Source organism: Rhinopithecus bieti, unplaced genomic scaffold (genome assembly GCF_001698545.2).
Source record: "Rhinopithecus bieti isolate Rb0 unplaced genomic scaffold, ASM169854v2 scaffold_5216, whole genome shotgun sequence".
Classification (NCBI taxonomy): domain Eukaryota; kingdom Metazoa; phylum Chordata; class Mammalia; order Primates; family Cercopithecidae; genus Rhinopithecus; species Rhinopithecus bieti.
The window spans coordinates 1,593,949-1,619,540 of record NW_016805021.1 but is presented as its reverse complement, the minus strand read 5'-3'; the positions used below and the strand labels follow the sequence as shown (position 1 = coordinate 1,619,540).

At 43.4% G+C, this 25,592-nt stretch overlaps 1 protein-coding gene across 1 annotated transcript in view; it reads left to right on the top strand.

The window, feature by feature from the left end:
* SERINC5 (serine incorporator 5) overlaps positions 1–25,592 on the top strand; it is a 123,963-nt gene that overhangs the window by 57,370 nt on the left and 41,001 nt on the right. Inside the window, exons 3-5 of the mRNA XM_017870917.1 lie at positions 19,762–19,940; positions 20,442–20,524; positions 22,769–22,862. Of these exons, the coding sequence (XP_017726406.1) occupies positions 19,762–19,940; positions 20,442–20,524; positions 22,769–22,862 (356 nt within the window). The remainder of the gene's footprint in view (positions 1–19,761; positions 19,941–20,441; positions 20,525–22,768; positions 22,863–25,592) is intronic.

The following is a 25,592-nucleotide window of genomic DNA, read 5'->3' as shown; positions in this document are numbered from 1 at the left end:
CTCCTGACCTCATGTGATTCGCCTGCCTAGGCCTCCCAAAGTGCTGGGATTATAGGCATGAGCCACCGCGCCCAGCCCACTTAGCATGTTTTTAAGGCTCACACTCAGGTTGTAGCATATGTACTTCATTCCTTTAAGTGGCTAGATAATATTCTGTTGTATGAATATAACATATTTCATTTTTATTATTTTTTTTTTTTGAGATGGAGTTTCACTCTATTGCCCAGGCTAGAGCGCAGAGGTGTGATCTCGGCTCACAGCAACCTCTGCCCCCCAGGTTCAGGCAATTCTCCTTCCTTAGCCTCCTGAGTAGCTGGGATTACAGGCACGTACCACCAGGCCTGGTTAATTTTTTATATTTTTGGTAGAGACAGGGTTTCACCATGTTGGCTAGACTGGCCTCGAACTCCTGACCTCAAGTGATCTGCCCGCCTTGGCCTCCAAAAGTGCTGGGATTATAAATATACCTATGGCCGGGCGCGGTGGCTCAAGCCTGTAATCCCAGCACTTTGGGAGGTCGAGACGGGCGGATCATGAGGTCAGGAGATCGAGACCATCCTGGCTAATACAGTGAAACCCCGTCTCTACTAAAAAAATACAAAAAACTAGCCGGGCGACGAGGCAGGCGCCTGTAGTCCCAGCTACTCGGGAGGCTGAGACAGGAGAATGGCGTGAACCCGGGAGGCGGAGCTTGCAGTGAGCTGAGAGCCGGCCACTGCACTCCAGCCTGGGCGGCAGAGCAAGACTCCGTCTCAAAAAAAAATAAAATAAAATAAATATACCTATAACATATTTTATTTATCCATTTGTCAGTTGATGGACGTTTGGGTTGTTTGTACCTTTTGGTTATTATAAATTATGCTGCTATGAACATTCATGTACTGATTGTTGTATGGACATATGTTTTCATTTCTCTTGGGTTTATATCTAGGAGCAGAATTGCTGGATTGTGTAGTAACTTGAAGCTTTGGAAGAACCGCCATATTGTTTTCCAAAGTAGCTACATCATTTTCCATTCCCACCAGTAATGTGAGATATTCAGGATGAAGTCATGTATTAAGGTTCACATTTCTCCACACCCTTACCAACACTTAATGGTACATCTTCTTTTATTTTAGTCACTGTAGTGTGTGTGAGGCAGTCATCTCCTCTTTGCCTGTGCCTCTAACACTGCCCTCTGCCCTTCCTGTTTGCTTACTTTCCCCCAGGGCAGCTTGTTCATTTCTGGCTTTGATTATCCTATCCCCATATGTGCATCTGCTTGTCAAGACATCCTTCACTCAGGACAGTGCTGAGGACACTGGTAGATTCTTTCTTCCTGCATGTTCGCTTTTCTAGATCCTGTGTATACTTTTCCCCAGACTGGACATAAAAGTCTCAGTCTTCCACTCTGCATTCCAGTCAGTCACGAAGATTCAGCCACGCCCCCCTCCCTGGTGTTGTATATTACATTTGCCTTGTTTGAACTTGGGTAGTTCCCAAATGTGCCCAGCTGCCCTCAGACTTCTTTCTCCAGATCACTTAGCCCGTTAGTTAGGCTGAGCTGAAGGTGCTGTTTGCTACATTTCTCCCAGATGATACCCTGTTTCTAAATTCTGGGGTCACCACAGTGTAGTGACTGTAGGTTAATACAGTGGCTACTTTCCTTAAAAACAACTTGGATTTCCAAAGGCTATTCATAAGCTCATATTTTAGTCCCTTCACAGTGACATGTTAAAATACTTGAGTGGTTCTTGGAGTTGACAGAGTTCTTTGATTCGTTATGTTTGAAACTCTGAAACTGGAGAGATGAGCTACTTTATTTCCTATTTTTAACCTGAAGAATTAAAATAAATATGAAGACATAATGGTAAATATTCCTTGTGGGAAGCCGTCCTTGTACTGGTTCCAGGGATCCAAAAATGCCTGAAACAAGGCCCCTTAAAGGAGCAAGTTAAAGAGATGAGTGGAAAACGGCTGCAGCTCATATGTATAGCAAGTGTTCTGCCTTGAGAAGAGATAGCAAATACGGTGGTGGTAAGTGTTCTACAGAGAAAACAGTGATCTTTTTAGGATATAATTTGTTTTTTAAATTTGTATAAATTTATGGGGGTACAAATGTAATTTTGTTACATTGATATATTGCTTAGGATATAATTTGAATACATTGTTAGAATTTTTGTTTTTTTTTGAGACAGAGTTTCACTCTTGTTGCCCAGGCTGGAGTGCAATGGCATGATCTCAGCTCACTGCAAGCTTCACCTCCCAGGTTCACAGGATTCTCCTGCCTCAGCCTCCCGAGTAGCTGGGATTACAGGCATGCGCCACCATACCCGGCTAATTTTTGTATTTTTAGTAGAGACAGGGTTTCTCCATGTTGGTCTGGCTGGTCTCAAACTCCCGACGTCAGTTGATTCACCTGCCTCAGCCTCCCCAAAGTGCTGGGATTACAGGTGTGAGCCACCACACCTAGCCCATTGTTAAGAATTTTTAAAAGCAGAAAAGTTCTAAGTGGTCATCTTAACCAACCTGTCTTTTGACAGGTGAGAAGCTGTGGCCCCGGAAATGAAGTGACTTGTCAGAACTGAGACACCAGGTATATCTGGGATTAGAACCCAGGGCTGCTGGTCGCCTGGCCAGTGTGTCTCCTATTTGTGCAAGTAGGTTTGCTTGTTGGTCAGATATTCACAGAAGTCACAGTAAATGCCTTTTATCAAGCATATCCTTCCTCCACTTCCTAGACTTTCTTCTGGGCCCAGTGGTAAGAAGTATTACCTGTGGAAATAGCACTGCCTGGGGCCCTCAGCAGCGATCTTAGCTTAGTTACATTTCCCATCTGCCTCCTTCCTGTTGTGATGACCAAAAACTGAGCTCAAGGGATGACTGTTATTCTGAAGTAGAAAACAGAGGTAGCCACAAAACTAGTATTTATTTATTCACTGGCTTTGCATGTAAAATAGAACTTGTTTTCAGGTTGTGTTTGGTATAACCATCTTTTTAAAACAAGCATCATCAGTGAAAAATATTCCACTTTGATCCAAAATACTGTACAGTTTGTCCCAGTGTAAAATGACGGGTCTTCATGCTGAAGCTGGAGAGTCTGGCTCTTGATTTTCCTTTGATATCTAGTGGTTGAATGTTCAGGGCACACTGTACCTGAGACCCGCATCAGGGGCTGGCATAGGCACGTTGAAACCCCAAGTAGAACTCTCCGTTCTCAGCTTGTATGCTTTTGCGTCAGAACAAGTGTCAAATTAACAATAACAAGAAAATATTGCTGACTCAGTTCTTTGATTCTGGAGTGCTTTTTTAAAATCCAGCTGAGATGGAGTGCTTTTCAAAAGTTCTCTTTCTGTATAGCAACTGAGTTCATGGTACTGTTTTACCTTATGTGTCAAATTATCAAGGAGGAAGTTTTTGAGATTAAAAGTGGGTTGGGACCATCGAACCTCAAGCCCATTGTAGAACTGAGGGAAAATTCTCACCATGGCCTTTTAGAATCTTCCTGTGGGGAACTGGCTTTGAGGTTTTGCCTCTTAAATCCTCTGAGTTCCCTCCCCTCCAAGTTAGGATGACTCTGGAGACATGTTTCCAAACAGTTTTGTCTTTTGGTCTAAATTTCATCCAGACATAACATGTGAGAGAAAGCAAGGAGTCCTCCCCCATACAAGTGGATGCCGGGAAATAGTGGTGGGAAATCGTTTTGTACTGGAGGCAGCAATTTGAACTAATGGATATCCTGCTGAGAGTCTTTTTTTGAGTCTGAACCAAGGACAAAGAGGTTTGATCCTTGTCCAGTAATAATGAGCTTGCCAGGAGGCAGCAAATTAGAAACAATACTTACTGCCCTTGGTCTGTGAGGATCCATTACCTGCACCTTTTGGGGAGCACCAGGTGTCAGCTGGATCTCTTTTAGGATTGGTCTGGCTGTGGATGGGAGAGAATGATAAGATGTGAGAATGAAACTTTTCCTGACACGTTTTTTTCTGTAATCGTCTAAAGCGTCTGTTAAGCAACTGTCCACAGACAGGGCCTTGGAGTACCCTGCAGATAAATAGAACAGACAAGAGCTTTGGAAACAAGCATTGTCAGCCATCATAAACATGGGGCTGGAGGGAACACAGAAATGGCACAACGAAGAAAGGAAGAAGATAAAGTAGCCTCAGAGCGATGGGAACAGGAAACAATGCATAGATACTGTGAATAGCTGAATCTTGATACTCTGTATAGAAATTTAATAGGATGGTTCTGTGACTTGATTAAACTGTAATCCGAGCTCATTCTTCAAAAGTTTAAAAAATTGCCTAGCTGTCATTCTTTCAAATGCAGGTGGAGAGCACCCCGAAAGGTGCTGGGGATTTCAGAGGTGCTGAGTAACACACAGTTATTGTCCCCATAGAGCTGACCCTCAGGTGGGGTAGAAGAGAGCAATTTGGCAAGTGTGTCTGGACAGAGCCTGTGATGCTGAACTGTGTGTGTCTGAAAGTTAAAAATATGTGAACTCCATTAGTGGATATTGGACAGTGGGTGTCGGCTCAGCTATGACTCGGCTGACCTTCGGGGTCACATGGTAACTCAGGAATGCTCTCCCCATTCTGGAGACAGAGCTGAGGTGCCTGGGAGGTTTATAAAAGGGAATGAAGTGTTTTTGCCTCCTCAGCAGGGCTGAGCATAATCACAAGGGGTTGGGTATTCTGGGGGTGTGGTTTTAAAATTTCCGCGAGACTGTCTCTGCAGTCTTCAAATAAATCTAAAATTATCTTTCGACATGCTGGCTTTCATCAGTGTGGGGTTTATTTTTGGTTCCATGGGGTGTGTTTGTGTGACAGATGTGAGGACGTTTTCTGTTCCAGCTATTGACGGCTTCTGAGCCACAGAGATGAGCACTGGAAGCTCATAGACACGTTCTCCCCCCATTCCTTCCCACCCCATCTGAAAAACTTTCTGTGGGTGGATAAATTAAGGTACTTTATTTTCTGCTAAAAAAAAAAAAATGACATATGGGAGATGTACAATTTGGTTCACTTAAGGCCCAAGTTTCATTTGAGGACAGCCCTGAAGAGGGGAAGAGTCTCATGGGAGAAGGCAAGAGCGGAGGGTTGGGACAGCTGGAATGCAGCCCAAAGGAGCTGCTCCTTTGGCTCTTGATTTGCAGAGTAAGTTATCACCAGTTGTCACTTGCTTTTGAAATGTGCATTTGTACTTAAGCAGTTAAGAGTTAGGCACAACTCCTCAGCTATTCTTCCTAGCAGCGCAGGGGTGAGGCAGACTTTTCCTACAAAGAGCCAGCTAGTACACACTGGAGGCCCTGTGGTCTCTGTAGCAGCTCTCGCCTTTGTAGTGCAAAAGCAGCCAAAACAATATGCCAGCCAATGGCATGGCCAGCCAACAAGTGTGGCTGCGTTCCAATAAAACTTTCTTTACATAAATAGGAGGCTAGCTGGATTTGACCCAGTGGCTGTCGTTGGCTGACTCCTGTGTTAGACCCTCCATGGTCTTATATGTGTTATGTGCAGTTATTCTCCCGTCTCTCTCAAAAGGGAAACGTCAGTGGCCTAAACATTGTGCTCAGAGTACCCGAGTTCTTGCTTAAGTTGCAGATAACTGACTAGGCTGTGTGAACCACATACTGGGTAGACTAGGTAAGAATAATGTGGCAGTAAATTAGTATGACATGTTTAATAGTAATTATGTGTGTGTGGCATTTTGGAATAAATGACAAATTGTTTACAGGTTAAAAAAATAAAAGCCATTTTTTTTTTCTTTCTTTTTGTTTTAGAGACAGGGCCTTGCCCTGTTGCCCAGGCTGGAATATGGTGGCACGATCATGGCTCACTGCAGGCTTAACCTCATGGGCTCAAGCGATTCCCTGCTTCAGCCTGCTGAGTAACTGGCACCATAGATGTGCACCACAATGCCTGGCTAATTTTTTTTTTTTTGGTAGAGATGGAGCCTCCCTATGTTGCCCAGGCTGGTCTCAAACTCCTAGGCTCAAAGCGACGATACTCCTTCCTCAGCCTTCCAAAGTGCTGGGATTATAGGTGTGAGCCATTGTGCCTAGCCAGTTGTCTTTGTATGTATTCTGTCAAAAGACAAAATTACAAATTTAGTTGGAAAGTTGAACTGGATTTTATTTGTGATTCTAGAATGTGAAGTAGAGCAAGTGTTCCAGTTAGCTGAGCAGAGGAGGGTGTCTTTATAGGCAGAAAAGGCTTGAAAAAAGCAGAAACAGAACAAAGGTTTAAAACAGAGAGGATTTCCTTATTAGGCAGACTCACACTGACTGGAATCTTTCAGTGGTTTTTTTTTGTTGTTGTTGTTGTTGTTGTTTTCGGTTTTGTTTTAAAGAAAACTGGCCCCAAATTCAGTGGCACTTAGTACAAGTGGCTTCATTTTGGTTTGGTCTGGTCTGCTGGGGCCTAGTGCAGGAGTCAAAAACAATGGCCTCTCCTACTAAACTTTAACAATCCAAACCAAGCATTTTGCTGATCCAGGAAGAAGTGGGGATGGAGAAAACGACCGTCTGGGCACCCTAGTTCCCCAGCTGCAGGGTACCGTCATTCAATTCCAGGTCTGATATAAGAAAGATGCTGGGGCCAGAAACTTAAATGTCTGCCATGTCCTGGTTCCCACCACTAGAACTGGGGAACAGGTAATGGGGCTCGCCAATCTTGAGGTTATAGGTATGCTGTAGAGTCCTGTCTTTTGGGGAATATTAGGTTCTAATGTCCTGCCTAAGGCAAACATCATGACTAGTCTGAATTAACTGTGAAAATACTTGAAATATCCATGAAGTAGAGCATAGTTTTGTGCGTACAGCATTTCACTAGTAGAACGTTAGCTCCTTTTAGCATGAACTTTTAACCTGTTTTATTCACAGGTCGTATCCTCCTAATTTAGAGTGATACCTGGACATAGTAGATGGGAATGAGTACATGGATGATCAGACTCTATGCTGTAATACATGTGTATAATTATGTCATGTAACATATAGTATGGAATGAAGATTATACATGCAAACTCTGAATTCACTGGATTTTTACAAATTATATGTTCATGTTTGTAATCCCAGCACTTTGGCAGACCAAGATGGGAGGATCACTTGAGCCAAGAGTTCGAGACCAGCCTGGGCAACATGACGAAACCCTGTCTCTACAAAAAATACAAAAATTAGCCAGACGTGGTGGCGCATGCCTATAGTCTCGTCTACTCGGGAGGCTGAGGTGGGAGGATTGCTTGAGCCAGGGAGGTGGAGGTTGCAGTAAGCCGAGATTATGCCATTGCACTTTAGCCTGGGTGACAGAGTGAGACCCTGTCTCAAAAAAAAAAAAACTGAAGACAGTTATGTAAATAGTTGAACTTGCAAATAATGTATCACCACTGTGTTCCACGTCCACACATTTAAGAAGGAAGCAAGCTAATTTTGACTGAGTGAGGTGGCTCCCACCTATAATCCCAGCAGTGTGGGGATGCTACAGTGGGAGGATCTTGTGAGACCAGGAATTTGAGACCAGCCTGTGCAACATAGTAAGACCCTGTCTCTACAAAAAGTAAAAAAGTAGTGGATGTGTTGGTATGCACCTCTAGTCCCAGCTGCTGGGAAGACTGAAGTGGGAGGGTGGCTTGAGCCCAGGAGTTTGAGGCTGCAGGGAGCTATGATTGTGCCATTGCACTCCAGCCTGAGGGACAGAGCAAGACCCCTTCTCTATTAAAAAAAAAAAAAAAAAAAGAAGAACCCAGCAGATTTGAGGCTTACTTAGACTATAAGCATGTGTTTTCTCTAAATGGTTAGAATAGAAAGACCTGCATGTTTCAGCAGTTAGTCCTCTCTTTGTAGAAATTTCACATTTCTGTGTTTAAGAGATATCTTTGCATCAGCCGTGTTCACCTCAGGGCAGCCCAGTGTCTTCTGTTAGAACCTGTGTTCTGTGTGGCGCCATAACCATATTTTCTAGCCGAAACAGAAGTTCAGACCTCCATAGCTGTGGTTTTAAATTGTCTTGAGTTAGGAATAGATTTATGTGTTGGGCTGAGAGGGCCCTATTCACTCTCTTCCTGGCTTTAGTTTTAGGGGTAGTGCTTACGAAGACCCTCAGAAATCTGGAAGATTGACTTGTTGACCCTGCGGGGGCAGCACAGGAGTACCTGGCTGAGAGATAGTGTGTCCCTGGCTCTGCCTCTCTTGCCAGCACCTCCACTCCTCTCTTCTGCTGTCTCTATTACCCCCAATTTCAGAGTTTCCAAAACCCTCCTTATGGAGAGTTTGGCAGTATCTGTCCAAATTTTAAATGTACTAACTTTATGACTTCTGTCATAAAGCTGACTTTATGTCCTTCTCAACACTTTACATGTGAACAGAGAGATACACATAAGGATGATATCCATGGTACATTGTTTATAATAGTGAAAAAAAAATCAGAAAAAAACTAAATGCCTATCAGCAGGATAACAAACTAGATTAGAGTCAATCAAGTTGTAGACTTCTAAATTTTTATTTATTTTTCTGAGACAGGGTTTTGCTCTGTTGCCCAGACTAGAGTGCAGTGGCGTGATCATGGCTCACTGCAGCCTCAACCTTCTGGGCTGAAGTGATCCTCCAACCTCAGTCTCCTGAACTCTTGGGCTCAAGAGATGCTCGTACCCCAGCCTCCTGAGTAACTGGGACTACAGGCATGCACCACCATGCCTCACTGATTTTTAATTTTTTTGTAGAGACGAAGTCTCTCACTGTGCTGCCCAGGCTGTTCTTGAACTCTGGGGCTCAAGTGATCCTCCTGCCTTGGCCTCTCAAAGTGCTGGGATTACAGGTGTGGGCCACTGGGCCCAGCCTAGAATTCTATGTAGTATGTAAGAAGATGCAAATAGATTTATGTGTTAAACATACAGCAACCTCCAAGACATAATGAATGTAGAATAATGGCACAGCAAAGGGTCTAGAAAGATCCACTCACACCTGGGGACAGTGGCACCTCTAGGGAAGCAATCAAGTTAAAATAGAGGCATTGATGGTCAAGGACACTGGGTGATTTGTATTTTTATTGTAATTTACACATTTGGCAGTAAAAATATAATTGTTTTGCTTATATAAGTGCAAATAAAATTGAGAATAATCCTTTGCAGTTAGATTTCTTTTTTTCTTTTGAGACGGAGTCTTGCTCTGTCTCCCAGGCTAGAGTGCAGTGGTGCAATCTTGGGGCACTGCAAACTCTGCCTCCTGGGTTCAAGCGATTCTCCTGCCTCAGCCTCCCAAGTAGCTGGGATTACAGGTGCCCACCACCGCGCCCAGCTAATTTTTGTATTTTTTAGCAGAGATGGGGTTTCACCATCTTGGCCAGGCTGGTCTTGAACTCCTGACCTCGTGATCCACCCGCCTCTGCCTCCCAAAGTGCTGGGATTACAGGCGTGAGCCACCGTGCCCAGCCTTGCAGTTAGCTTTCTTGAAAGTGTGGGTAATATGCTCACCAGGTGCACTTCCTGATGGTCTCCTCAGTCTGGAGCTCAGCTGCTGCTTCCACGGTGCTCTAGAGAATGTTCCCATCGAGGTTCCAGATGACTGACTCCTGCTGCCAAATCCAGTATTACATCAGAGTCCTCATCACATTTGCCCTCTTGGCCGTATTTGACACTGCCAACGGCTCTTTCAACTTCTCTCTTGCCCGGCACTTTTTCAGTTTCCTCCTCGGATTTTTTTTCTTCTCCCCAGCTCCTAAAGGTTTGCATTCCCCAGGGTTCTGTGCTTGGCTCACCTCTGTCTCTCTGCTCACTTGCACATTCTGTCTGGTTGCCTCCTTTGCTGTGTCCACTTCCAAATCTCTCTAGTTGAGCTCTTTCTAGAGCACTCTTGTTTAGTCATCCTCCCACACTTCTTCATACAGGCACCTCCAGTGCAACCTGTTATTAGGTGAATTACTGCTCCACCACCCCAAAACTGCTCGCCTGCAGTTCCTATCCATGATTGGCCTGCCAACCTAAAAACAAGTTCCTAGGCCTGGGTTATTCGACCTTTCTTATAGTCCACATCAAATCAGGAAGCAGACCTGTATCCATTCTGCAGCCCCCAACCCCCACTGCTGCTGCCTCTTTGAAGAGCTACAAAACTTTTCTCTGGGAAAATTGTTTTTCTTTCATAATCAGTAACGGGTGTGGTTCTTGTCTGCACCGTCTGCCTGTAGTTTTTTTTGTTTGTTTGTTTTGAGACGGAGTTTTCGCTCTTGTTGCTCAGGCTGGAGTGCAATGGTGTGATCTTGGCTCACCATGACCTCCACCTCCCGGGTTCAAGCGATTCTCCTGCCTCAGCCTCCCGAGTAGCTGGGTTTGCAGGCATGCACCACCACGCCCAGCTAATTTTGTGTTTTTTTAGTAGAGATGGGGTTTCTCTATGTTGGTCAGGCTGGTTTCGAATTCCCGACCTCAGGTGATCTGCCTGCCTCAGCCTCCCGAAGTGCTGGGATTATGGGCATGAGCCACTGCGCCCAGCCTTCTGCCTTCAATTTTCCCTAATTCTCTCCATGGAGATTGAAATGAGTTGAATCCTGTTCTGCATCTGTGGAGGAGCCTTCTTCCCATAGTCATTCGTCTTCTGTGAGTTGTCTCCTTTGGAGCTTGTTGTTTAACAGTTTGCTTAGAGTTGCTTTCTGGCTGCTTAATCCTCTCTATGAATCTCTGATCCTGACAAAATATTCATGGTGGAGGAAGAGCTGTGAACTCGCAGTCTCAGTCTTTGCATGCTTTTTGAGATTAATTTTCATTCCTCTTTTGGCTTTTAATAATGATACAATGTAGATTTTCTATTAAAATGCTCACATAACCCAAAGAAAAGAGAAGCCAGTACTGGTTGTTGTTATTGTGTATTAAATAGCCCCAGATCCCCCAAAGGGCCTCAAAGGCAATCACTTACTGAGAAATGAGCCTTGGTTGCCAAGAGGCTGCGTAAGGAAAGAGGGAAGCTAATTTTAGTGTTCCCCATTTCATGGCTGTTGTCCACTGGCCAATCACAGGAAGTCATCAGTGTCGTGGGCCCTGGAAGTACTTCATGGAGAAACACAAACTGTTCTGGAAAGTTTGAAGATGAATGGAATATCAGAAAAGGGAGAGGCAGACTGGGAGATGCAGACTGGGAGACGTTCTAGGTTCTGAAATGCATTTTCAAGTGAGGGATATTAAGCAGAACTTGCAAATCTAGTTCTTCTAGTTTTTATGAACTTCATTTATCCCTCATGCTGAACTGCCCAAAGCTTTCTTTGAAATTTGATATTAATATAATTAAATGTAAGAATAATTAGCTTTGCTAATATTGCATTTTCTTTTTTCTTTCTTTCTTTTTTTTTTTTTGAGACGGAGTCTTGCTCTGTCGCCCAAGCTGGAGTGCAGTGGCTCAATCTCAGCTCACTGCAACCTCTTCCTCCTGGGCTCAAGCTATTCTCCTGTCTCAGCCTCAAGAGTAGTTGGGACTACAGGCGTGTGCCACCACGCCAGGCTACTTTTTGTATTTTTAGTAGAGATGGGGTTTCACCATGTTAGCCAGGCTGGTCTCGAACCTCAGGCAGTCTGCGTACCTTGACCTGCTCAAATGCTGGGATTACAGGCGTGAGCCACCGTGCCTGGCCTAATATTAACCGAGTCTCGCTCTGTCGCCCAGGCTGGAGTACAGTGGTGTGATCTCGGCTCACTGCAAGCTCTGCCTCCTAGCTTCACGCCATTCTCCTGCCTCAGCCTCCCAAGTAGCTGGGACTACAGGCGCCCACTGCCAAGCCCGGCTAATTTTTTTGTACTTTTAGTAGAGACAGTGTTTCACCGTGTTAGCCAGGATGGTCTCGATCTCCTGACCTCGTGATCTGCCCACCTCGGCCTCCCAAAGTGTTGGGATTACGGGCGTGAGCCACCGTGCCTGGCAATATTGCATTTTCTAATTTCAAGTAACACTATTACACAACTACAACTTTCATCTACTTCCTCTCCATTTCTTAAGAAGCCACTCCCAAAACTCCCAAAACTTATACATGTTTTCTATGTTTATAGCATCTGGGCCCCTGGCCAATTAGACCTGTAGGTCTTCCTGTAGCTTTTTTGTTGTTTATTTGCCTGGGATTGAAGTTGTTTCAGGGACATAGCTAGCATCTCTCCTGTGTAAACAGAATTACGTGAATTTTCTTCTCGCTTGCATCTTGTTGAGTTTATTACTTGTTTTCATGTTTTGGAAATGTTTTTCCTAATTTGTGAGATCAGAATGCTTTCTTCTGGATGATGGCTAGGTCTCTGAAGGACAAGTAGCGAGTGCTATTTTTTGGACCTCAGTTCTAATATAAATGTACCAAGAAAGATTCACCTTATTGACAGGCCGAGCACGGTTATTGACAGGCCGAGTGTGGTGGCTCATGCCTATAATCCCAACACTTTGGAGGTCCGAAGTGGGTGGATCACCTGAGGTCGGGAGTTCGAGATCAGCCTGGCCAACATAGTGAAACCCCATACCTACTGAAAATACAAGAAGTTAGCCAGGCGTGGGGGCAGGCGCCTGTAATTCCAGCTACTCGGGAGGCTGAGGCAGGAGAATCACTTGAACCCGGGAGGCAAAGGTTGCAGTGAGCTGAGATTGCACCGCTGCACTCTAGCCTGGGCGATAAGAGTGAAATGCTATCTTTTTGTTGTTTGTTTTTTTTTTTTTTTAAAGAAAGTTAATCTTTCAATCCAAAGTTAGTAGATCCTTTGGTAATGTGAATAGAGCATCTACTGGGTTCTAAGATGTTCAGTTTCCCATCTTGTTTAAATTGGAATGCATTAGTTTGTGGATCGTGTAATGTACCTGAGTCTCTTCCCTGAAATTCTTTTTATATAATATAATAGTGCTTTAGAATTAAAGAAGCTAACTTAATGACTACTATGGGTTAGGAACTGTGATAAGCACTTCACAGGCATTATCTGATGTCATTCTCAGGCAAGTCCGTGAAATGGGTGTCAGTATTGTTTCATTTTACAGATAGCACTTGAGGCTCAGGGTGTACATGTGTGTAGCTAGCTCAAGTTAGCAATGGAGTTAGGATTGGAAGTCTTAGGAGCTATTTATTCTTACTTGATAGTTTGTGGTTTTGAGTTTGGTTGCTTTGAGGATTGAAAGGAAACGCCTTGCTCTCAGGGATCTGTATAGAAACAACATACAGGCTGGGCGCGGTGGCTCACGCCTGTAATCCTTGTACTTTGGGAGGCTGAGGCAGGCAGATCACCTGAGGTTAGGAGTTCGAGACCAGCCTGGCCAACATGATGAAACCCCATCTCCTAAAAATACAAAAATTAGCTGGGCATAGTGGTGTGTGCCTGTAATCCCAGCTACTTGGGAGGCTGAGGCAGGAGAATCACTTGAACCTGGGAGGCGGAGGTTGCAGTGAACTGAGATTGTGCCATTGTACTCTAGCCTGGGCAACAGAGCAAGACTCTGCCTCAAAAAAAAAAGAAAGAAAGGAAGGAAGAAAGAAAGAAACAACATACAATATGTGAGCCTCGCTTAAGTGCCCTGTCCTTGGGTGCCCAGAGCCAGACTTAAGAGGTAACACCCTTAGCAGGCACGTCCCCTTCACCCTGTGGTGTGGAATTTGTATGTGATGTATTTTTTCTTTTTCCAATACTGGGATGGACTTTGGAACAGCAAATATTTAATCGGAGCAAATTCCCCTTGCCAGAATCCTGCTAGCTTGTTCACCTTGGAGGTTCTTTGCCCAAAAATACTCACCACATACGGAAAACTAAATGTGCTAAGTCACCCACAGAACATAAAGGAGGTCTTGGTTAGGATTTGGAGCAGGGGGTTGTTTACCTGCTTTTGATGAATATACAGTGCCAATGTACTCACCCTTTGATGAGCCTTAAAGGGCTAGATTCTGGAGTAAACAAACAAGGGAGGGATTTGTTGGGGACGATGGCTCAGCCTGCTGCTGTTAGCATTCTCCTTGAAATGAATTTTGGAGGAAGAAAAAAGAGAGGTAGGGAGGTAGAGAAGGTCTAAAGGTGAAAGATGGGCTGGTGTAGATGGAAGAGGAGCTAACGTGCATGTGTTATGGGGGAGATGTGGTTCAGGATTTAGATTTGCTGATGGAGTGGAAGAGAGAAGGTGGGCAAAAAATAATTTAATGAATGTTTTAGAGCAATAAATCCTGTGTAAATGAAACAGCCTAATGAATGAGGTAGCATGGCTTCTACATGGATGTAGTTTTTACAGATGCAAAGCAATATTACCTCCTCATTACTGGCACTACTCATACAGGTGTAATTTTGTTTTGGGTTAGACTCTGAAACATTCATTTGTGTGTGTCCCCTACCGTATTTCAGCACCTGAAAAATTTAACCATGCTGTTTGGTCACTCATGTTTAAACACAGCTAAAAATTCAGGTTCCTCCAGAAAGTACCTGTGTGACTGACTTCTTACCCGCCTGCGGGTGCTTCCTGTATCCAGCCCCAATTGCTATTCTAAAGCAATTTCCAGACCAGACTGTTCTCGCTGGGATGCCCCTTGGTGATACCTTAAGAGCAAACTTCTGTTCTGTTCTTCACTTCTGCTCTCTGTCCCCTGCCCAGTGTACTCCTCCCTCCACCCCAAACAGCAATGCCATAAAAAAAAAAGAAGAAAACAAAAGAGCTTTATCTGATTCTTCTACTTCATTCGTGATTCTTGTCATCTATGCTGTCCTGCCAATTGTGAGCTCTACCTGCAGAATCTCTGGTTTCTCTGCCTGGGGTTACCTTCTTCACCTGTTCCCAATGGCCTTCAGACTTGTCCCCTTGCCTCAAGTCTGTACCCTTTCACCGTGTTCTTCCACTTTGTAGCCAAAGATGTTCTAGCTTCAGTAGTGCTTTTCCCCTTGCTTATAGGATGGGAGCCCGACTGCTAAGCCTGGCATCCACCTGGCCCTTCCCAGCAAGACCTTGCCTTTGTAGGGAAGGGAAAAATGGCTCCCTTCCACTCTTCTAGGTTCTTTCTCTGGGAAGCAAATTAAATTAACATAAGACCAATTACAGGAGAAAAGCAATTTTAAAAGGGTCAGATAGGCTGAGCATGGTGACTCACACCTGTAATCCCAGGACTTTGGGAGGCCGAGGTGGGCAGATCATTTGAGGCCAGGATTTCAAGACCAGCCTAGCCAACATGGCGAAACCCCATCTCTACTAAAAATACAAAAAATTAGCCAGGCGTGGTGGCGAGTGCCTGTAATCCCAGCTACTCAGGAGGCTGAGGCAGGAGAATCACTTGAACCTGGGAGGCAGAGGTTGCAGTGAGGTGAGATTGTGCCACTGCACTCCAGCCTGGGCAACCGAGTGAGACTCTGTCTCAATTAAAAAAAAAAAAAAAAGGTCAAATGATAGAAGCTTATAGCATCTTGAGCTACAGAGAGGAATAGGGGCTTGGGGCCTCAGAGTTGCTGGCAACACGTAATGGGAAGGTGAGGGGAAGAAATGTATGGTGAATAAACATCTGATACACTTTGCTAATGTAGATTTCCTCTATAGATGTAAATTTTTTGTATAAAACAGCAGCTTTGCAGAGCTACTCCTGTGTCTGTAGCTTTTCAGAATAATGAGCTTGAAATATGCAAAGAAGAATATTTTAGGGTGGCATATCTTGGTTTTTGTGAGTGACGCCAAGGTCAGAGGTAACCAGGTCCACGAACATTTGTGTCTTTCCACAGTGTTGGACTTTTATTGATGCTATTTCAATTACAAAAGCCACCAGCTATGTGGAGTTCCAGGGAGGGAAGAATTCTTCTTAGTACTTCTCATCCACTCGTTAGATCTGTAGGCACACAGGTTCCAGCCTCTGCACCAGCCAGTCAGTATTGCAAACCTTACACAATCGTATACTCTGTCAATATATAAATGTTACTGATTAAACATTGCACAACAAACAAAATAACATTTGACATTAAGAGAAAGGGAATAGGGAAAGGGTTAATGAACTAGTCCAGGGAGAGCAACAAAGAAAAAAAGAATTTCCTGGTCTGGGCTGGTCAATCTGGTTGGTCGTGTAAGAAAGTCTTTGATGTGGGCATAGCCTTCAGGGGCAGATGCCAGGTGCTTGTCACTAGTTACAATGGTACCTACCCTTTTTATGGCCACAGAGTCCTCCAGTGAGGACTGATAGTTGAAGACTGTGCTTGTTTATCTACTTATCTGGTTGGACGCAGTCTTTATTTATCAAGACAAACATCTTGTCTCTGTTGTGACAAAATGGCATAAAAAAAGTCATAAAAAATGTACAGTTTTTTAGGAATTTGCTGAAAACAAAATGTTGGCTATTTCCTCATGAAGTCTTTCACATGTCTTCATGAAAATGGAGCTGTCCAGGTATAGTGGCTCACACCTGTAATCCCAGCACTTTGGGTGGCTGAGGCAGGTGGATTGCTTGAGTTTAGGAGTTAGAGACCAGTCTGGTCAACATGGTGAAACACCATCTCTACAAAAAATAAAAAATAAAAAATTAGCTGAGGTTGGTGGTGCATGCCTGTAGTCCTAGCTACTCAGGAGGCTGAGGTAAGAGAATGACTTGAGCCCTGGAGGCGAAGGTTGTAGTAAGCCAAGATCACGTCACTGCACTCCAGCCTGGGCAACAGAGTGAGACCCTGTCTCAAAAAAAAAAAAAAGGAGTGGGGAGAAAATGGAACTCTTTGTTTGTTTGTATAAAGGAAAATAAACCCTCTCAGGACTGCCCAAACTCTTTTTGCCAAAGGGAAACTTAAGACTGGAGAGACAGGTGACACTGCTGCTGTCCCCTCGCACTTTGCCTCCCTGCTTGACAGATAGCTGTGACTTCCCAACCTTATGTCAAAGTGCTGTGCATTAGCCAGACCCCTGGAGAAGACAAAAGGCCTCGTGCATCCCAGATGACTGCCCTCAAATTGCTCATAAGTAAATTCTCTGCTGGCCCCTAAACCCTTCAAGATGTGTATCTTCCCATAGAAAAGGACATGTCAGCTGTAACTTTAGGTCTATGACCTAAGTCTAGCTCCCTGTCCATGGAATTGCAGTCTGTTACATTTCACAGACATTGCCCATTACAAGTTCTTCTTCCCAGGTGCAGAACAAAGACAGGAGAGCAGTCATTTATCTGCCTATCCTGAGACTACATAATTAACTCTTTACTCCCTTTTTGAATGTTTATCATATCTCTTGTATAGCGGAGTTCACTGGGCACTAGTTAAAATCTAAGGAGAATGTCGCGTTTGCCTCACCACCTGCCCCTCTTTTCCTGCATGCCTTCTCCCCTTTAAAGAAATGGGTAAATACTGAGCCTTCTGCAACCTCTTTGGGAGCATGACCACAGAGGATTCTGTGACTTGTGTGTTTCTCAGCAGCCTCTCAAGCTCTGGCTTAATTATTCCCCATTGAGACTCTTGCCTCAGTCTCTCATTTGGGTTGACGTTTCTTTATGGAAATCCTGATAGCCATAGATATTACTGTTTCTTCAGTATCTTTTCTGGAGAAGGAACTGTAAATTCTCTTCTTTATCACACTTTACTTTTACCTTCAGTTGTGTGCTATTTTTTTCTCTGTGATACTTTATTTTTCTTATGAATAATAGTTATAATGTGATTTAACTTATTTTCTGTTCAGAAGAGTGTTCAACTTTGATGTTGATAAGAAGCAAGTTTTTTATGACTGACCAAATCCTTATTTTATGACATTCCTAGGAATGTGCTGCTTGTTCATTGTGTAAGATTTTGATTATTCTGATAATGAAAGTGATGAGTTCACATTGAAGCCTTCTAATTTGGCTAGAATAAACTATTGTCAACATTTGTCAGAAGATGAAGACCCATTAATAAAGAGCTCCAGTGGATCAAGAAAATACCCAATTAATAGCCAATTCAGAGAAAAAAAAACAGATGGCCATAAACTTGAGGAAAGATGCTGAATCTCACTAGTAATAAGGAAGATGTACATTAAAACAGGATAGTGGGTTTTTGCCTTTAAATTAGATGTCCCAGTTGGGCAATGTGCAATCTCATATATTACTGGTAGGATGTAAATTGGTACAGCCTTTGAAAGTACGACTTAACTGTTATCTTGAAGTTTAAAAATGTAGATACGGGTTGAATATTCCTAATCCAAACATCTGAAATGTGAAATACTCTAAAATTTGAAGCTTTTTAAAGTGCCAACATGATGCTCAAAGGCAAGGCTCACTAGAGCATTTTGGATTTGTTGGGTTAGGGAACCTTAGCCAGTAGTATAGTGTAAATATTCCAAATTCCGAAACACTTCTGGTCCCAAGCATTTTGGATAAGGGACATTCAACCTGATTGCTTGACCCACTAATTCCATTTCTAGCTCAAGTGTCTGTCCTACATAAATAATGGCACAGGTGCAATGAGGCATGAACAGCAGTATTTATTGAATTAGTGTTTGTGATAATAAAAACCAAGTAAGAAAATAAAATTTAAAAACACTCCCCAACAAAAAAATAAGATCAGTGTGAGAATGGTTATTGATTTTGAACTAGCCTTTCTACTATAAAAGATAGTGATGAAAAAGAATGTGATGGGATTTTGTATATTAATAGAGAAAGACTCTTCATGGCTTATTGTTTATTTTTGTTCTCTTTTCTTTTTTGAGATGGAGTCTTGCTCTGTTGTCCAGGCTAGAGTGTAGTAGCACGATCTTGGCTCACTGCAACTTCTGCCTCTGGGGTTCAGGCAGTTCTTCTGCTTCAGCCTCTCTAGTAGCTGGGATTATAGGCACACACCACCATGCCAGGCTAATTGTTGTATTTTTAGTAGAGATGGGGTTTCACCATGTTGGCCAGGCTGGTCTCGAACTCCTGGCCTCAGGGGATCCACCCACCTCGGCCTCCCAAAGTGCTGGGATTACAGGCACGAGCCACCGCACCTGGCCCGGCTTATTGTTAATTGAGAAAAAATATTGCAGAACATTACGCACAGTCTTTTATTTTAAAAAGCTGTTTTAATATATTTATTATATGTATAGTATGATATGAGTGTATGTATGTGTGTTGTGTATGTATATGTGGGTGTGTTGTATATGTGTATACACATACATTTATCTATGTGAATTCCTACAAATACTCTACCCACCGAATTGTTTACTCTTCTGAGGGAGGGGAGTGACATTCTGGGTGGATAGTAAAAGAAGTCTCTGATTTTTTATTTCTGTATATGTATACATATCAACAAAAATATACCCATGTATTGAAATGGGATTTTTGGCCAGGTGCAGTGGTTCATACCTATTATAATCCCAGCACTTTGGAATGCCAAGACAGGTGGATTGTTGGAGCTCAGGAGTTGAAGACCAGTCTGGGCAACGTGATGAAACCCCATCTCTACAAAAAAAAAAAAAATACAAAAATTAGCTGGGCATGGTGTCACATGCCTGTAGTCCCAGCTACTTGGGAGGCTGAGGCAGGAGGATTACCTGAGCCCGGAAGATTGAGGCTGCAGTGAGTTGTGACTGCCACTACACTCTAGGCTGGGCAACAGAGCAAGAGACCTTGTCTAGGAGGGGGTTTAAAAAAAGGTAATTTTTGTGAAATCTGATGTTGGCTTTCGGAAGTCATTTGGGGCAAATGAAGGCTGAATATTACTTTATGATCACTGTATCTTTAAAAAAGATTAGAGAAAATTAGAAAAATCTCTGTTTAGAAGATAGATCCTCAGTCTGTTTCTTTATGCACATGATTCATTTCCACAGTGGATGTTGTGGTCGGCTGCATGAACACTCCATGACAGTCCCCCTGTCACTCAGTTGTAACAGAAGACTTTTCTAAACTTTCTCCTCAGATTCCTTTTTTTGAAGATATGTGTAAAGGCATTAAAGCTGGTGACACCTGTGAGAAGCTGGTGGGATATTCTGCCGTGTATAGAGTCTGTTTTGGAATGGCTTGTTTCTTCTTTATCTTCTGTCTACTGACCTTGAAAATCAACAACAGCAAAAGTTGTAGAGCTCATATTCACAATGGGTAAGTCTTTCAGTCTTCTTGGGGATTTCTTTCTCCTTTCTTATGTTCAGGACAGTATTCCAGGATCGCGTCTGTCCACCAGACACTGTGACTGCTAGTTGAAATTGTCGATTTAGGGGAAGGTGGAACTGATACTTACCCACATGGTTGCCTGAAAGCTAGAATCTTACTTGTAACACCTGGTACCCTGATGTGAAATTTACTCTGGTACCGTGATGTGAAATTTACTCAAGACAAAGAGTTTATTTCTTGTTCCAAGACCTTCCCCCAGGTCATTTCCACCCATGCAATAAAATGGTGTTTTGCACAATTGGAGGCTGCACTGAGTCTAATTATGGGAAAAAGCATTCTTCAAGTCACCTAATTACTTTCCCTCGATTAGGACAGAAAGTTGGCCAATGGCAGAATCATGGATTGACATGCTTTACCTTCTAAGAGGTCCTTTGTCCTTGAATGTCACTTAAATACATTTCCTCTTTTTTCCCCCCTCCCCCCTTCTAGCTTTTGGTTCTTTAAACTTCTGCTGTTGGGAGCCATGTGCTCAGGAGCTTTCTTCATTCCAGATCAGGACACCTTTCTGAACGGTACTAATGGGGTATTTTGGGTACCTGTTTGTTTTGTTTTTACCCATTTTGTCAAATTGCTCAGAAGTGCAGTCCAAAGTACCTTTGATAGTTTGAATTAATGATTTTTCTTTTGGCTTCAAAAGAAATTCCTGACTTACCTGCCCATACTTTTTCCGCCATTGCCTATCTACCTCCCCTCTTCTCACTACCGCATGCCACTTCCAGGCAGGGTGTAAGAGGACTTCCGTACTCTGCTGGCCTGGGAGACCTTGTTCTTTCCAAGCACTGCACAGAAAACCCAGAAACAGGGAGCACAGGGCTGTCAACAGCTAAACGTCTGCTGCAGCGATAGTGGGACAGGAAAAGCATCTTTCAGTCTGTTTTTAAACTTACCTTATGTCAAGATCTGTAGCATTGAATTATATTCTTTATTGTTAGAACCTGCCTTAATTCATTAATATGAAGCCTTTAATCATAGCTGAAACAGGGGGTCCTTTTTCATATGAGCTGAGGAAAAAACCTGAATTTCAGTGGTTCAGAGCATTTTGTTCAACCCAAATGGATTCACTTTCCTAAGTAAAGTATTAACATTTAGGCCAGATGTGGCAGCTCACACCCAGCACTTTGGGAGGCTGAGGCGGGTGGATCACTTGAGGCCAGGAGTTCGAGACCTGCCTGGCCAACATGGTGAAACCTCATCTGTACTAAAAAATATAAAAATTAGCCGGGCATGGTGGTGTGTGCCTGTAATCCCGGCTACTCTGGAGGCTGAGACATGAGAATTGCTTGAACCTGGGAGGCAGAGGTTGCAGTGAGCCGAGATTGCACCACTGTACTCCAGCCTGGGTGACAGAGTGAGACTTTGTCTCAAAAACAAACTAAACTAAGCATTTAGATTGTGTCAGTTTATAAGGAACAGTCATAATCCTTCATATAGTTATGTATCAGGGCCTGGCTAGTTGTTTTTCATATACTCCCTGAGTCTTGCTTTTACCTAAAATACTGTTAAAAGTTTTAAAATTCTCTACAGAGATCCTTTTATGTATTAGAATGTATATTTGGAGAGAGAAGAAACTTAGAAACCCTCTGGTTTAGCTCAGTCTTTTTTCTTTTTTTGAGATGGAGTCTTGCTCTGTTGCCCAGGTTAGAGTGCAGTGGCGCGATCTCACCTCACTGCAGCCTCTGCCTCCTGGGTTCAAGCAGTTCTTCTGCCTCAGCCTCCCGAGTAGCTGGGACTACAGGCACGTACCACCATGCCTGGCTGATTTTTGTATTTTTAGTAGAGACGGGGTTTCACCATATTGGCCAGTCTGGTCTCGAACTCCTGACCTTATGATCTGCCACTGCACCCAGCCAAGAAATGTCTTTTTTTTTTTTTTTTTAGACCAAGTCTCGCTCTGTCACCCAGGCTGAGTGCAGTGGTGCAATCTCAGCTCACTGCCACCTCCACCTCACGGGTTCAAGCGGTTCTCCTGCCTCAGCCTCCTGAGTAGATAGGATTATAGGCAACAGCCACTATGCCTGGCTAATTTTATTTTATTTTATTTTATTTTATTTTATTTTATTTTATTTTATTTTATTTATTTATTTTTTAGTTGACTCGGGGTTTCACCATGTAGGCCAGGCTGGTTTCCGGCTCCTGACCTCAAGTGATCCGCTTGCCTCAGCCTCCCAAAGTGCTAGGATTGCAGGCATGAGCCACCGTGCCCAGCCCCAGCTCAGTGATTTTTATAGACAAACTGGAACCCATGTGATGTGACTTATTCAAGGTTAAAAGATGGCCCTGCCATCTTTGTGGCAGAGCCAGAAGTCGAGCTGAGTCCTTGTCCGTCCCCTGTCTGACCCTTGTTTCCTTACTGGTCATTGTTGACTTTTTACCCAATGAAATTTGAACCTTTGATTTTTCTGGCAGTATGTGTTAGCTTTTAAGTTGTGGGTCATTGTGGATTTTATGAATGAGGGCATCTGTTAGGGTACCTGGCAGATGTAGTGTGGAGGATAAGCTTGGATATTTCAGGGTCAGACTGCCTGTGTTCAGATCCCAGCTATACCATTTATTGACAGAGATGTTGTCAACCTACATAGATTCTCGATTTTTCTCTTCCGTAAAGTGAGTGAAACTTGTAATACATATCTTATATGGTCGTGTGGGAATTGAATGTGTTAGGTACACTTACCTAGTAAAAATTAGCTGTGGTTATTCTCTTTTGAGCGAAATACAACGAAAGGTTGCCTCATTGTGTTCTTCATGGTCTTTTGCAGCCTGGCGCTATGTGGGAGCCGTCGGAGGCTTCCTCTTCATAGGCATCCAGCTCCTCCTGCTCGTGGAGTTTGCACATAAGTGGAACAAGAACTGGTGTGTGCCTTTATGGAAAGCTTCCCATTGACTCACAGAAACTGCCCAGTTTTGATAAAGGCTGTACTCAATTGCATTGCTAGGGATTTGCAGTTTTGTTTCTCTTTATACCTGCTTTTTTGTACCTCTTCATTTACTCCTCTCCTTCATTTACTTCTCACTTTTTGACCCCCTGCCCCTACTCCCTTGTTTGGGCTGTAAGTCAACCAGTGGTGTGAATTAGCCACACTTAATCCCCTGTTCATACCTGTCAGTCTCTGGTTTTGAGGGTGGCTAAAAAATTGGGTAGGCTTCATCTTAGCCTCCCATCCTCATGAAATTAAAAGTAAAATTAAAAAGTGAACACAAAACTCAAACTTTGGAGCTGGAGATTCATCTTATGCAGACTATGAGATAGAATAGTTCCCTCCTTTAAAAAAATTTTTGGGTCAGGCATGGTGGCTCATGCCTGTAATTCTAGCACTTTGGGAGGCCAAGGTGGGAGGATTACTTGAGCCCAGGAGTTTGAGACCAGCCCGGGCGACATACTAAGACCTTGTCTCTATAAAAAATTAGCTGGGCATGGTGCAACATGCTTGTAGTCCCTGCTACATGGGAGGCGGAGGTGGGAGGATCGCTTGAGCCTGGTAGGTCAAGGCTTTGGTGAGCTGAGTTCACACCACTGCAGTCCACCCTGAGTAACAGAGAAAGACCCTGTCTCAACAAAAAAGATTTTTAAAATTTCTTTTCAACTTCCCAAGAGGGGAAAAAGGACTCCTTCATTAGGAAGATATGTTATGCTACCTTAGAAAACCATCCTGTCTTTGAAAAAGGTAGACTCTTTCTAAGTGACTTGGAAGTTGAGTTCATATCCTGGGTCAAGTGGGAGATGCCCAGCTATTAATAGCTACTTTTATTTCTTGCTAAGCCACACTGAGAAAATGACAACCCTTGAGTTCTAAGACCTAATTGACCCTGTTTGTGATTCTGGACAAAGCACTTAGCTGCTTTCTGCCTACCTTTTTTTTTTTTTTTTTTTTGGGACATAGTTTCACTCTTGTTGCCCAGGCTGGAGTGCAATGGTGCCGTCTCAGCTCACCGCAGCCTCCGCCTCCTGGGTTCAAGCGATTCTCCTGCCTCAGCCTCCGAAGTAGCTGGGATTACAGGCACATGCCACCACACCTGACTAATTTTTGTATTTTTAGTAGAGACGAGGTTTCATCATATTGGTCAGGCTAGTCTCGAACTTCTGACCTCAGGTGATCCACCCGCCTCGGCCTCCCAAAGTGCTGGGATTACAGGCGTGAGCCACTGCGTCCAGCCCTAACTTTCTTTACTTATAAAATATGAATAAAAACAACTGCCTATTGTACCCAATAAGGCTTTTGTTTTTTGCATATTTTACAGGAATCATTTTATTTTATACTCAAATTTTTGAAATCATAAGTGCCATGTGAATGTGAAATTTACTTTTACCATGGACAAAACAAAATACACTGTCCAAATACTCTCAATACTTTTTATTCTGAATATGTTGTTCAACTTGGTAGTTGTTGTTTTCTTTTGGTTTTAAGGATCAAATCATGAGGTACAGCTGTTGTTGGGATGCATCAGTGAAAACATAGAGTTAGTCATTTGACTCTTTGGTAAATATTGGATTAAGCATGGCCAAATATGAACAATTTTCAAATGGTTTACACAACACTGAATAGTCATACAAGTAGCCCTACAGATATGTTTTGCTATGTTTTAAAGTTCTAAACTCTATAATTATACAGATGTCTGCATTTGAAGTAGGCTGTTGTATCAGTTATTGTACAGTGTCTGCATTTTGAGTTATCCATGAGATACAGTAATTTATGTTGTGGTCGCCACTAGATCTTGTTTTGAGGCAGCACAGTTTTCTTTCTTTCTTTTTTTTTTTCTTTTTTTTTTTGAGACGGAGTCTCGCTCTCTTGCCTAGGCTAGAGTGCAGTGGCATGATCTTGGCTCACTACAACCTCTGCCTCCCGGGTTCAAGTGATTCTTCTGCCTCAGCCTCCTGAGTAGCTGGGATTACAGGCACGTGCCACCACACCCGGCTAATTTTTGTATTTTTAGTAGAGACGGGGTTTCATCATGTTGGCCAGGATGGTCTCGATCTCCTGACCTCGTGATGCACCCGCCTTGGCTTCCCGAAGTGCTGGGATTACAGACGTGAGCCACCGCGCTCAGCCTAGAGTTTTCTTAAAGATAAGCCAAATGGGTGACTGTAATTGTATGGGACCCTATTTCCTCAGTAGTCCAGAAGAAATACAATAAGTTGGAAGTGAATTTTAATTGATTAAAAATCACTCTTTCCATGTTTATTCTGAATGTGCTTGCTTCCTTTTTTTGAGATAGAGTTTTGCTCTTTTTGCCTAGGCTGGAGTGCAGTGGTATGATCTCGGCTTACCACAACCTCCGCCTCCCAGGTTCAATCGATTCTCCTGCCTCAGCCTCCCAAGTAGCTGGGATTGCAGGCATGTACCGCCACACCCAGCTAATTTTGTATTTTTAGTAGAGACGCAGTTTCACCATGTGGGCCAGGCTTGTCTTGAACTCCTGACCTCCAGTAATCCATCCACCTTGACCTCCCAAAGTGCTGTGATTATAGGCGTGAGCCACCACACCTGACCTGAATGTGCTTTCAATTTGATTTTTGTATTAGAAAATAAATTCATCGGCCGGGCGCGGTGGCTCAGCCTGTAATCCCAGCACTTCGGGAGGCCG